General features: G+C 34.0%; 1 protein-coding gene across 1 annotated transcript in view; it reads left to right on the forward strand.

The window, feature by feature from the left end:
• Positions 1 to 858: 858 nt before the first annotated feature.
• The window catches only part of LOC143248974 (E3 ubiquitin-protein ligase FANCL-like), a 64,224-nt gene continuing 50,640 nt past the window's right edge, over positions 859 to 14,442 (forward strand). Inside the window, exons 1-3 of the mRNA XM_076498047.1 lie at positions 859 to 884; positions 2,764 to 2,932; positions 5,998 to 6,105. Of these exons, the coding sequence (XP_076354162.1) occupies positions 2,771 to 2,932; positions 5,998 to 6,105 (270 nt within the window). The 5' untranslated portion in view covers positions 859 to 884; positions 2,764 to 2,770. The remainder of the gene's footprint in view (positions 885 to 2,763; positions 2,933 to 5,997; positions 6,106 to 14,442) is intronic.

Here is a 14,442-nt window from a genome sequence, read left to right on the forward strand (position 1 = left end):
ATTGAATAACGAGAATGATAGGGCTAATGGACACAAATATAAATTTGAAGTCATCATCAGTTGAGACAGTTGTTTTGATATTTGTAAATGGTTGCTTTTCGGTGTAATAGGTGCAATAAACTTAAGCAGTTTAAGAAAAAGCTTGATAAATATTTGAATGCCAAACGCTGTCATTGAGTTTTTTAATTGTTATAATTAAAACTTAGTTTAGTGGGAAAACCTAGATGAATCAGAATATTCATTCCTGTTCTTCAAATTTGTTATGTTCTATATTAGATACATAAGGACAATTATCATACACGATGTTGGCAGAAGCTAAATTTCGAATCTAGTATTTGTTTTCTCTGATATCACCGCCTTGTTTAAATTTCGAGATGACTAAAAGTCGGCCTGGTATGACCAAGTGGGTTAAGGTGTTCGACTCGTAATCTGAGGGTCGTGGGTTTGAATCCCCGTCGCACCAAACATGCTCGCCCTTTCAGCCATGGGGGCGTTATAATGTAACGGTCAATCCCGCTAGTAAAAGAGCAGCCCGAGAGTTGGCGGTCGGTGGTGATGACTAGCTGCCTTCCCTCTTACACTGCTAAATTAGGGACGGCTAGCGCACAAGGGCTATGGCCCTTGAGTAGCTTTGCGCGAAATTAAAAAACAAACCAAACCACCACAGGTATCGAAACTCGGCTTTAGTGGTGAGAGTGCGAAAATATGCCATTGTGCCATTGGACCCTTCTGTCCATATCTTATGAAAGGATTCAGAGGCTGATTAATTACCATAATTAGTTGAATATTTATATCTTGCATCTTTCATAATATATACATTTGTTTTTAAACTTTTGGGGGCGCTAGCGATTCCTTTACGCTCAGCAGTTGATTTTGTATGTGAGGTAAATTTAACTACTGATTTGTTTGTTTTAACTTTTATGGCAAATAATTGATACCCATATATAAGACAAAGGGGTCTGTCATGCCATTAATAAAATTAAACTCATTACTGAAGAAAGAAGAGATATACGTTATATCACTTTAAGTTACTAAAGATCTTAATTAGTCTTTGTATCGCATTCAGGGGATGACAACATCCCCATTCTAAGTATCTTTTTACTAATATTGGTAGCGTTATTTGATAATTGTCTAAATATTAGGTTGAGGAATAATTCGTGAGCGTTTTTAAATAATTTCATTCAAGCATTACATGCAAGACTATACAATACTTCAATGCATGAACACATTACACCCAAAACATTTATTATGATACTTTATTTCATGTAATACCTAGGTATATAGTATGCATTGTTTTAAACGAAATTGCAAGAAATTAAATGCGAAAAGCAGATGGTGTCGAAAATGCTCGATTTTGTCCACTTGACATTCTATTTAATGAGCTGAAAATGAAAGCAAAAATTAAAGACATATGAAAATCAAACACACCATCTATTAGAGCAAAAAATTATCTACCAAATGACATGAAATATTTTGCGAAAGCGTTTCATTACATGCAAGACTATACAATACTTCAATGCATGAACACATTACACCCAAAACATTTATTATGATACTTTATTTCATGTAATACCTAGGTATATAGTATGCATTGTTTTAAACGAAATTGCAAGAAATTAAATGCGAAAAGCAGATGGTGTCGAAAATGCTCGATTTTGTCCACTTGACATTCTATTTAATGAGCTGAAAATGAAAGCAAAAATTAAAGACATATGAAAATCAAACACACCATCTATTAGAGCAAAAAATTATCTACCAAATGACATGAAATATTTTGCGAAAGCGTTTCATTTATGAATATATTTTTTAACTTGAAAAAATGCTCACGAATTATTCCTCAACCCAATACTTCTACTTTGAACTTTTTCAAACAATTCAGTGACCTTCCAAAGGTAAAGAGCCGAGTACTGAACATTAGTGATTACTGAATTTAATAGCATCGTTAGATTTGTATTTAGTGTTTCTATAGATAGATACAACTTAAAAATAAAAATTAGGTTTTTTCCTACGCGTACTGCTAATAATAACAGTGCATCGTCAATGCAGGTAAATTATTCTTAATTTTAAATGGGAGAAGCTTAACAGGGAATTTATTTTATGCTAATTGTTAAGAGCAGCTTAGTATTTTACCTGTTTAGTTACCACATTTGACTATTGCTTATTTTAAACTTGTTTTGACCATTTATTTAATTCATTTTATTAAGTTGATTAATTCAGTAAAATAAGTTCAAAGCCTGATATTGATGGTGTTATGATTGCATACTACTACTAATAGGTTACATAAAAATTTTCTTACCTCTACAGTATTACAAGGCTTCAAAGGTTGTATTATGTAGAGTTATCATTTAGTCGTAGACTTTGGCTTCTACCAACTTTTCAGGTTGAGCTACTATCAAATGCATTTATAGATTTTGCTTAATGTTTTATGATAATAATATTTACTATTAGCATAATATATCATGTACAAGTCAGTATAATGCAATAAAACATTCCATATTTTTTCTTGCATATTCATACCTTTTATAATATTTGAATGATAACAAATTAGGATTTAATAAATGTAAAACTATATGAAATTTGTTTATATAATTTATATAAATTAGGAAGGTATGTTATCTCTATGACACTTGATACAGTAAAGTATACACTAAAAGTTTGTAAATTGCTCAATGATAAATATAAGAATGTTCAATTAGTAAATCTAATTATTAGAATTGGTGCATTGCCTAAATTTGCATCCTTTTGCTTTTGTTTCAAATTGAGATTTAAAATGAGGAAACAAGCCCTGCACTGTTTGTATGGAACTGTTTCTCTGTTTATGACTGTAGCAACAATGTCTTTTTATGGAAACATTTGGTTTGAAAGAATATTTCCACAGCTTGTGCCAGTGAATGAAAAGCTCACACAGTTTAGAGGATTCATATCGGCACTGGTAAGTGTAGTGTCAGTATAAAATTTAGTGACGTACTTACAAATTAATTGTTTCAGTTTAAGGAACACTGGTTATTGTAGAATCAGTAGAAAACAATTGAATGTAATTGCTATAACATTTGATTGTTTCAGCTTAAAGAATACAAATGAGTTGCACTTTATTGGGAGTTATGGTACAGAGCCAAAATGTCTTTCTTTTCTAAAATTCATAAACTGAAATTGCAAAATTTCTCTTTTTCTCAATCTTCTTGGCATTATAGCTTCTTTTATATGTATATATTGTGAATTATGGTGTCTTTCCTCCATTTGAAAACATTCACGTTTGGAATGAAGGGTGAAGAGGTACATAATGTTGAGGGCAAATTAAATTTCGTAAACTAGATATTCTACGTTAGATTGTTATTAATTAACCACACTATTGTTCAAATTTCAAAATGTGATGCAACTTAAAGAATAAAAATATATATTTGCTATATGTTATTGTTGAGTGGCTCTTAGCACGAGTGAAATGCCAAGCAATTACTTTTTGTGGTGGTTGGTATAAGTATCTTGGAGCTTTAGATCTGAGTGAAACCAAGAGCTCAACACAACTAACCTTTTCAGTGTACATAAAATAATTTAAATTGATAAATTAATTAAACACTTCCTGTAGTGTTTAATTGAACTCAAGACACCCCTAGTAAGAAAACTAGGGGTGGAGACTTTTGCTTGTGCTCATATGAAGAAATCATTAAGACATAGCATTTTAGATTATGAATAAAAAAATTTTATAGTAGAACAATTGACTTATTAAAGTCATATATACCTCCTTAAATGGGAAAAAATCTGACTTAACTTTGTTCATATCTTTTCCAAGAGATATTTGAAAGTACTTAATTTATATGTACTTGTATCCTTCTGTAAATTGTTCTGTAAATGATTTACATGAAGTGAAATATTTTTTCAAAAAAAGCTGTCAAGCATCTAACTGGGATCCCTACAAAGTTGGCATTTGGTGAATTTAAACCATTTTTATTCTCAGACTGTCCATCCTCCCAATTTAATGAAATCCAGTGAGATACATTTTAAGAGGTAAGAGATAAAATACTAGTACAATGAGGTTTGATCTGAGAATTTCTTATTTGCTTTTATGGCTATGTAAAGCAAAATCATTTGAGGTGATTCATTTTAAATTGGCTAATCACAAAATAATTTTTAATGCAAGAGGTGACTGATCATCTTGAAAATGTATGAACTCCTTAAACTGAAGTGCAGTGACAGATGGTAAAAAATAATAAGTGTAGAGGTAGGCTTTAAGTCATTTAATATATACCGTAATGCTCTGTTTTTTTCTTGCATAGGATTACACAGAGGAGACATTTTTCTTTCATCAGTTATTATCTGTGTGTGAAATCATTTAGGTGTAGTCTGTATTGGACAGACATTTAATGTATTATTTGCTCTTGCATTAACTTTCTCTTAGCAGTAATTTACTAGAGAAATAGTTTTCAGAATGCATAAAATTTTAGTATGTGTCTATTAGAGTTTGAAATTAACTTGATTTATTGAATTAGTTGCCTCAAATAGTTTCAAGTAAAATAATCAATTCATTGAAATTAGTGTTTTTATTATTCCTGCTTTCAATTATTTTAACCAAAGAAGTAGTTGAAATATTGCCACTATGGTTTTTCATTATTATATTCATTTATATAAAGGTTATTAAACTTAATCAGTTTATTGTATATTATGAAAATAGCCAATTAAAAAGTTTCTGATTACAATAGTTTTTAATTATTCCAACTCCAAGTTTCATGTAAAAACAATCAGCCAGTTAAATGTAATTGATTAATTAGTCTAATGATTAATTGAATAAGAAGTTCCATTAATCATCTAGTTCTTGGTATCAGTTTGTTTCACAGCTGAAGAAAAAGAAAGGTCTGATAAAATAAGTATATCTGTCTTTTAAAATACTTGTTTTGTTAATGATTGATCTGTAACTTGCCCCGGTGGAATTTGGTTTGTACAAGTATTGCCTTAGTATTAACTGGTCTGTAATTTAATCATTTGATGTGAAGCAGAATGCCAAACGCTCAAAGTTAACTATCCATCCTAGCAGTTAATGTGAAATATATATATTTCTATATATATTGCCCCAAAATGGCCTTGAATACACCAGAGAACACTTAGACCCACTCTCTTCTAGGAGCCTTATCAGCCTTCTAGGTTCCTGGCTTTTTAGTGGCTAGGATACACACAGGACATGCCTGATGTTTTGCTTTCTGTTTTCTTCTTAAAGTTGTTTTTATAATAAACAAATACTTTTTCCAACCCTGTTTTTCTAGCCAATTTCTTTAGTGGCACCCCCTGCTGGTACAGCAACAAGTCTATGGATTTACAATGCTAAAATCAGGGCTTCAGTTCTCCTTGGTGGGCTCAGCAGATAGCCCGTTGTGGCTTTGCTATAAGAAAACACACACATTGTTTAGTGCCTGAGCATTTACCTCCTCAACACTAACATTGCACTAGTCATTCTGTTGTTGGGGAAGAGAGTATGTAATTGGATCTGTTTAAAATGTTCATATGTAAAATTAAAGTATTAAATAAAAGATCTGTATGTGAAAGCTAAAGCGTGTGTGTATATACATATATAAAAAGTAAAACTAAAGTGTTTATGCATAGAACTTTAAAGCACATTTGTGTATAAAAATGAGTGGCTAGTATACAAACACATGTTTAAGTTAGTGACTCATTTTTTTCATTCACAGTGGTAGGAGATAAAAATGTAGATATCGAGTAACTTTGTCAGAAGTTTTGTAAAAATAAAGAACAAATTTGTGAAAAATGTAGCTCTATCTTACCACTGCATTCATAGAACAAATTTCTTGTGCAATACAAAAGAGATCGATCAAAGGGATTCTATTACAGACAGGCAAAAATAAAGTTTATAACACTATACTCAAAACAGTATTAACCATGAAACCATGAAAATTGAATATACTCAAGTAAACATCTGAGAATAGAAATATATTTCCTACTCCTTGTTAATAATATGATGCAAGTATTAATTTGAAATTTTGCTGAACTAAGGGAGAAGAGTTTGAGGTTATGTTGCACCTAGAAAATGGAAACCTGCAGTTACAAGGAAGTTGGAGACTGCAACAGTTGTTAAAGCCTTGCCAGGAAGCAGTAGTGCAGGTATATGTATTTAATGGTGATGTAGAAATGAAATCACATGTGTAGTAATTTTTCTGTACTGATAGGTGAATATGTTGTTTACCTATTTTTTATTACATTAAACTTTCTTTTCCTGTTCCTTATCTTGCTTAAAATATAATTTGTTTAATGTGTCTGTGTGTGTAGAGAGGGAGTTTTTTATTTGATGACTGATGTGAAAGTATAGTTGTGTTTTAACTAGTTAAGATTTCCCTTTTATTTATCTGCTGTTAACTGTTTAAAGTTTATCACAGAAAACTGTTACTAATAATTTGGAAAATTCCAAATTGATGCTTATATTCATTTTAATTGTTAAGGGCACCAAGTAAATATATAGGCATATTCTGTGAGCATCACTCAAAATATCAACTTGGAATTCAAAAATATTTTCAAAGTTGCTGTAAAAAGTCCACCTTCACCTGTGATGTCAGGGGATAGAAAAATAGATCTAATTATGAGGAACAAAGTACTATTCAAAGATCTAAATTGTTATTTATTTAAAAGCTAGGTTGTGGTGTTCTACATTATTTTATCTAATCTAGGACTTTCTAATTTTTACACTTTAGTTACTTTTATAACAATAAATAGAAATATATGTGAAACACAAAAACTGTGGCAGTTACCTTTAACATCTTGTTGTTGTGCTGTTAGTTGCCAATGAAATTTAACTTTTTATAATTATGCTACTGATATGCTAAATAATTTTCATTTAGTTAACTGATATATCTAAGAACACAGAATCATAATACACAAAGCATATAATGTTCTGTAATTATTATAATCTAAATTACTTTCTAACTAAGGCATATGATCTTTAAAATAATTTCCTAAACTTTTTGATCTAAACACCATATGAGAAACTTTAAAACTGAAGGTGAAGTACTGAACACAATATAATAAATCATTTGGTAGATGAAGGCTACAAAAATTAGACTTTGTCTTTGTAATGTCTGTATTATAGTGAGTGTTGTACATTAAATTGCTTACTTCAGAGATGTGTAGTAAATTAGAATGGGCAAGGCATAGAGAATAAATGTCCCAATTCTTATAGAAGTGAAGATCAAAAATTTATTTAAATATTACCTTTTAAAATGAAGGAATTAAAACTTGTGCAGTATTAAAATTTGAATTATTAGCTATGATTTAATGTCAAATTTATTTGCACACATTATTGATCAAATGGTTTTAATTACATTTTGAATGTAACTCTGCTAAAGGTCATGATATGTGCACCTGAACCTACCTGTAGTGATAAGGTTAATAGTTTTGATGTATTTATAAATCGATGACTTGTGCACATTTAATATCTTCAGAATACGTATAGATTGATGAGCACATCTACTTGATGCTTTGTATGTATGAATAGATGGATGACATAATATTTTGATGCCTGTTTAGATGGAGGATTCACTGATATTTAATATTTCTAAGCCAGTACCTCCACTCTACATACAGAATCACTTGGCCCCTCCTCTTGCATCTGCTTATGAAATTTGTATGTCACTAGCATTGAACTAACTTCTGTGTATGTTTAACAATAACTGAATTGGTCCATAATGACATCTTCATGTAATTTTAGCCCTCCATCATTAGGAGGGTGATACAACCTCTTTGTTCAGTTACTCTATTTATACACTTGAACCCAAAATAACTTCATTTTTTTTCTTGGCATTGTCTAGAATGGATATAGTTCAAAATTGTAAATCAATTACTCCAGATTTACAATGGATTACTACTGACTTAAATTTCATTTTAATTTCTAAAGTTTAGTATTTATGATTTACAAAATCAGCTCGATAGTGACAATGTTCCTAACATGGGTTCTATGCTTATTGTAGCAACTGGGGTTTTGTTGTCTGTGGAGGGCATGATAGCCATTGTTTAATATGTTGTGGGTGCCTTTATGTACACCAGCCTCGTCTTCATGTCCATTAACTCTACATTTCTTCTCCAAGTTTGAACATGATTAGGATAATGATGATTTGACTGGCTATTTCCCTCACCAGGATTTACCCTGAGTACAAGTTTTTTTTGTGAATGAAAATCCTCATAATATCTTTCTTAACATAATTTTTCAGATAAGTTTTTTTCCTTCTCTTTCCCCTTTGTCTTTAGATTCCTCCACTGCTTTATTACATATAACCCATATGCAAGACTACATTGTCTGTCCCCATTTATCTGACATTAGAGTCCATGTAGATTTGTTTCTTGAATAGCTGCACATCCATACTGACATGTTTGGCCTTCTTCACCTACTTTAATCCTTTTTCCAGACTTAAAACTGTTCTTCATTTCCATCCTCAGATTTATAGTCTTTGGAATATCTTTTTATATGGTTGAATGTTGGAACCTTTAATTTATATTTCCTTTTCTCTTATCTAGTTTTGTGGCTTTGTTTCTTACCATCTTTACATGTTACCTGTTATCACTGCAATTTCTCTGAGGCACTTCATTGTATTTTATTTGTATTTTCATTGTATTTCTTTTCTTTTTGCCATAATGGCTTGTACTTCTTCTGTATCTCTGCAGACTTGGATCCTCTACTGTCGAGTGTTGTTGGGATAGGATGCTCTGCTAGCTTATTTTCATGACCTTCATCGGGCTCCATTTCTTCACCCAAAGGTCTTTGGGATGTTCCTGATTTACTGGAAATCCAGTGCTTAGGGGAAGCTACTGCTTATAGTTTCAGAATGATTTACACATTTATTATTTCCTGGGGCTTAGTGTGATGAAAAATTAAATTATGTTGCCCTCCTGTTAGTGGATGATGTCATCCTGTATGATGTCATCATACACCAGTGTGGTTTAGATTAAACACATGCTTTTTAGGTGGGAGTTAGCTCAAGGCTAGTGGCATGCAAAATCAATTTTTATCTATTGGAAATAGATTTTCAGATAAGGGAATTGTTAACTTTTTGGATATATGTAAAGATGGATAATATTATAATGGTGAACCATATAGGCTAGTCATTGGAGCTCGACTCTAAATCCAATTACAATACGGTTAGAATAGAGAATTGACTCTGAGACAGAGATTTAAGATACGCTTCAAGTTGTAATACAACAATTTTTTAAACATTTATTTACATTAACATTGGAAAAGGTATCTCTGAACTTTTACATTAAGGAATCAAACAAGTTTTGTCAATTAGATTCTCTACAATACTTGCTAAATTACTCACAATAATCAGCAAACTATCTATTAAAATGTCAGTCAACATGTGATGATATTCATTGTACTATACCAGTTCTCTTTAACACTATATATTTTAAATTAACTCCCAACCAGAGAGATAGCAATAACTACTTGGATAAAGCTTGAGCAAAACATAGTTCCTGGTCCTTGTAAAGGAGACTCTTCCAATCTTTGTCATACTCAGAGTGGTTAGCAGCAGCAGGTTTATGGTCTATCTTCAAGAGACAGGAGTTGGACTTTTTAGCCCTAAACAAGGGTTCTTATATCAAATCTTGGAATCTTTATGACTTTACAAATAATGTACCTATCTAACTTGTAAGTAGAATTTTTCATGTAACTGGCTTATTTTTGCAAACTCATGATTTCTGAAAGAAATAATTTGTCATAATAAAAAATGGTAAATTGACAGCCTATTTACATGTATTTTTTCTGGTCTTCTAGACTTTATTCTTATATCAAAGACCTGACTGTTACCCTTTTTTGGAAGTTGTGTTTAAGTTAATATAAACTTTTCTTGTAGCTTTCTCTCTACTAAGGTGGCATCATTCTATGGACATGGATCTCATGTCTAGTCTAATGAAGTTTATATAAACAATCTTACAACATTTCTCCTCACAGTGGATTCCTGTACATAGTGAGAGGACCTCCTAGAGAAGATTCTGTACTTTAGGTTTACTTCCTCTTGGGTCTAAACATCCACCCATGTGTTTGCCATGCATGGCAATCTGTGAAGGGGAGGAGAGGATCCTGGTGGTTGAGGTGTCCAACCCTGTCACACTACTTTGGTTTTGAATTCCTGTAGACAGGCAGCCTTCAGGTGGCCAAACCCAGGGTCAGTCAGTTGGTCCACTGGAGTTAGGTTCAATCGAGTACCAGTATTGGACATTCTCAATAAGTGTTGTTAGCATTGTTTTTGATGCTGGTGTTTGGGTATAGTACTCATAAAACCCTGGTGTTGCTGCAGTGTTCTTGTTTGACATTGCAGTGCATTCCCTTGTATGGCTCCATGGTGGATGGGGCAGTGGGCACTGAAATGTATTTTATTTATTATGGATACCCCTTTCCATGAACAAAAAGATAAAAATGAAAAAACAGATTATTGGAAAATGTCCATGTATGGATGACTGTTATGCAGTTACCATCAGAGTTGGATTCAATACCTCAATTTTTCCTTCTGCATTCATTGTCTAAGAAATCTTTAGGGCAGATGTCCCTTTCTTTATTCAGAAGAGACTATAGGGGCTTGCTGCTGCCCCATCCCATCCAAGTCAGTAAGGAAGTTGCACTTGGGAGACATTTTGGTGGAAACATCTTCAGCACACCAAACTCCAATTGAAGTAAAAAATATAGTGAATATACCCATTGAGGTTACTCCCCATGCAAATGCTGATTGTTCAGCATGTACCCACACTTTCTTTGCCACTTGATACACCCTTGGAGGCCATAGCCATCCATGTTTCCTTGGTTTGTACCATCACTGTTTGTTTTTTCTGCCTGTCTCCTGGAGATACCTATGATTAATCAGATCTTGATGTTCTCATTGAATAGTTGCTTTTTCCCTTTTTAATTCTGGGGTATTTTAATAGTCATAATCTTCTCTGGGGTGGTGTTTTCTCTCTTCAATACTGGTTCTTATGCTTATTTTCATGCATCTAGTCAGTTTTTTACTGCTATTGATCTCTATCTGTTCCCCTTTACGTTTCTCTCATTTCTTTTGGCAGACTGACTGTGACCCCTGGGGCAGCGATCATTTTCCTACCATTTTGAGAGACTGGCTGTGAATGATGCCATTTGACCTGTGTGCCTTGGTGGAAGCTGGACCAGGCCTACTGGCCCTCTTTCAGTGCTCTCGCAGAACTTCATTCTGCCATCATATGTAAGTCATTAATAGACAACTACATGGCAGCAAGTGACTGACTGTATTAACCAGGCAGCTGCTCATTGTATTCCTAAAACCTCAACATGTTTTCCACAGTATCCTTGTCCATGGTGGAATCCTGCCTGCCACATGGGACAGAAGGCTCAAAAACTGGCCTGGGATATCTTTCATAGATGTGCATGTGCACATGCTCAGTAGGTAAGACGTCTAAGCCAGAAGGAATCTTTAAGTTCACAACTAGCATCTTTTTATATCACTGGTTCCAAAGTCATATGAGACAAGATTTGGATGGGCAGCGGGCAGTATACTTTTGATCTTGCTCTCCAATAGACATGAAGTTGTTGACACCCAGAGCATCACCAATATTCTAAGTAAAAAATTTTCTCATGCATCGAGCATTTCTATGATCCCCTGCCTTTTTAATCATTAAGACTAAGGCAGAACTGTCACCTCTTTCCTTTCAGGCTAATCATTTCAATGACTATGATCACCCCTTAACCCTGGTAGAACTTGAGCTTGCTTTTCATTGGTCTTTAAGTACCTTGGTTGGATTTGATGATATTGACTATGAGATGCTGTGCCATTTTCCTCCTGCCTCTCTTGCTGTTTTTCTGGTTGTTTTTAATCGGATCTGGCAGAAAAATGTGTTTCCTAATGCTTGGCATCAGGCTGTTGTCCTCCATTTTTCTAAGTCTGGGAAGGATCACAAGATTCCTTCAAACTACCATCTAATTGCTTTGATGAACTGTGTCTATAAGAGATTAGAGAGAATGTTTAATGCTTATCTTGTTTGGTTTCTTGAATTAAACAACCTCCTCTAGTCCACCCAGTGTGGGTTCCAGTGGCATCTCTCTACCATGGAGTACCTGATTTGGCTTGAAATATCAATCAGAGAAGCCTTTCTCAAATGAAAACATCTTGTTTCTGTATTTTTTGTACCTTGAGAAGGCTTGTGATACTATGTGAAGGTATTGCATTTTTATCAAATTTTTAATGGCCAGCGATTTCAAGTTTTTGTAGATTTAATAGTTTCCCTTTCTTTCCCACAGGAACTTAGAGTCTCTCAGGGTTGTGTCATGAGTGTTGCACTTCTCATTATAAAGACTGATGCCATCACTGGATAATTCCCACCTATAGTTGCAAATGGAATCTATGTTGATGACTTCCACATCTCATGTCAATCATTGAGCATGAGGTTTATTGAGTGACAGCTACAGACTGCCCTCAGTTGTTTATGATCCTGAGCTCTTGGTGAAGTCGTTATTCTTGTGGTCCTTGAGACAAAGTTCTTGGGGCTTATATTTGACCATAAGCTGATTTTTATTCCATATGTTAAGCAACTATGCATCAAGTGTACAAGGGCACTGAACATCCTTCGTGTCTTCTCTTCCTTTTCTTGGGGAGTGGATTGATGTTCGATGCCAAAGATCTATTGTGCCCTTATTTGAACCAAACTGGACTAGGGGTCTGTGGCTTTCCGAGGACCTTGGCTATAAAGGTGTTGGACCCTGTTCACCATCAGGGAAGCTTCAAAGCTACTCTGCACAGGGGCATTTTACATATTTCTCTAGTCCAGAGTTGTACATAGTCTCTTGAACCTCCTATAAACCTCAGTCATTTGCACCTGTCTTTACTGTACACTTCAAAACTTTGACGTTACCACAGCATCCTACATGGGGTTGTGTTTTTCTTCCTCAGTGAGTCATGCTTTGTCAGAATAGATAGTTTTCCATTGTTCCTTTTGGCTTTTGTATCCAGTTGCAGCTGGCTAAATTGGGTTTGATCTTGGATGATGTTGCTGCCTCCACTGGTCAGCCCATCCCACCATGGCTTATTACCATCTCCAAATGTGGCATTTCTTTGGGTCGTCTGAGGAAAGTGGACATTTCCAGTTGGAAGTACTGTTTTCTGTTCTTTAAAACAATCCTTCCTTTCTCATTTATATCAATGTTTTGAAATCAGGTATCTCTTTGGGCTCTGTCATGATATATAGTGGTTCATTTGTTACACGCACAATTCCCTCTACAGTTTCTGTGTTCACTGCTGATTTGCATGCTATTTTTTTAACCCAGGATCACACGAAGCTATGCAATAGATGAATTGTACTATTTATACTGACTCACTTAACTCTCTACTGGCCATGGAATCACTTTATGTTATTTCTTAAAAACCGACTGACCCAGTTATTTTTATCATCCATTTCTATCTAGATGTTCTGGATATTGGGGCACTTCAGGATTTGCAGGAATGAGCTTTCTGACACTGCAGCTAAGTTGATCTGTTTTGGTGCTATCACAGCCATGCCTGTACCATACATAGACTGTGGACGTGTATTCAAGGTTCTGCTCTGTGCCAGTTGGCAGTTGACTAGGAGTTCGCAACATGATAACAAGGTTTTCCAGATAAAACCTTCTGTTGCTACTTGGCCATCTTGCTTCTGTGAGGAATTGGTAGGAGGAAGTTGTCCTGTCTAGGCTACATATTGGTTAGTTTTGTAGCTCATTGTTTTCTTTTATCTGGAACTGATGCACCAAGGTGTGGTCTGTGTGACACTCAAGTCACAGTAGCCCACATTTTACTGTTGTGCCATCATTACGACTGTGAGTGATGACACCATTTTAGACATGTTTTTATCATGGGTTTACCCCTGATGTTGAACAGTGTCATTGGCAATAGTGATACTGTCTACCTCAGTTGTGTTTTTAAATTTTTAAGGGCCATTGGCATTTTCAAATCTATTTGATATTTTAATTTGAAAATTGGCCTTTTTTTGTTGTAAAGAGGTTCCTTTTTACATATTTTAAGAATTTTAATTTTTTACCAATTGTTTGGTGCAGGTAGCCAAGTTGCTTTTGTGCCAATAAACACCAAACAAGCAATCAACCTCACAACCTTTTTTTCTGCTATGACAGCATCAGTTTCAGGATAAGGGAAACATTTATTTCTCAATACCAATGAAATTCATCTTTGGTTTATACTTTACATTCTTCAATTCATTAGCCAACTCAGCATGACATTTCATCACACTGGGAATATATATGATCTTTTTGGCACATATTTTTCTACCCTGGAAGCATTGAAAATAATAAGGAATATCTCAAAATACCACAGCCTTTTAATTTATGTGTACATTATATTTTGAATGCACAGAGATTTATGATTCAATAGTGTTTAATACTTTAGATGTATGTACAGGTTTATGATTCACTTGTACCATATACTTCTGAAAGTCTTACCTCCTCTT

This window comes from Tachypleus tridentatus, chromosome 4 (genome assembly GCF_004210375.1).
Source record: "Tachypleus tridentatus isolate NWPU-2018 chromosome 4, ASM421037v1, whole genome shotgun sequence".
Lineage (NCBI taxonomy): Eukaryota > Metazoa > Arthropoda > Merostomata > Xiphosura > Limulidae > Tachypleus > Tachypleus tridentatus.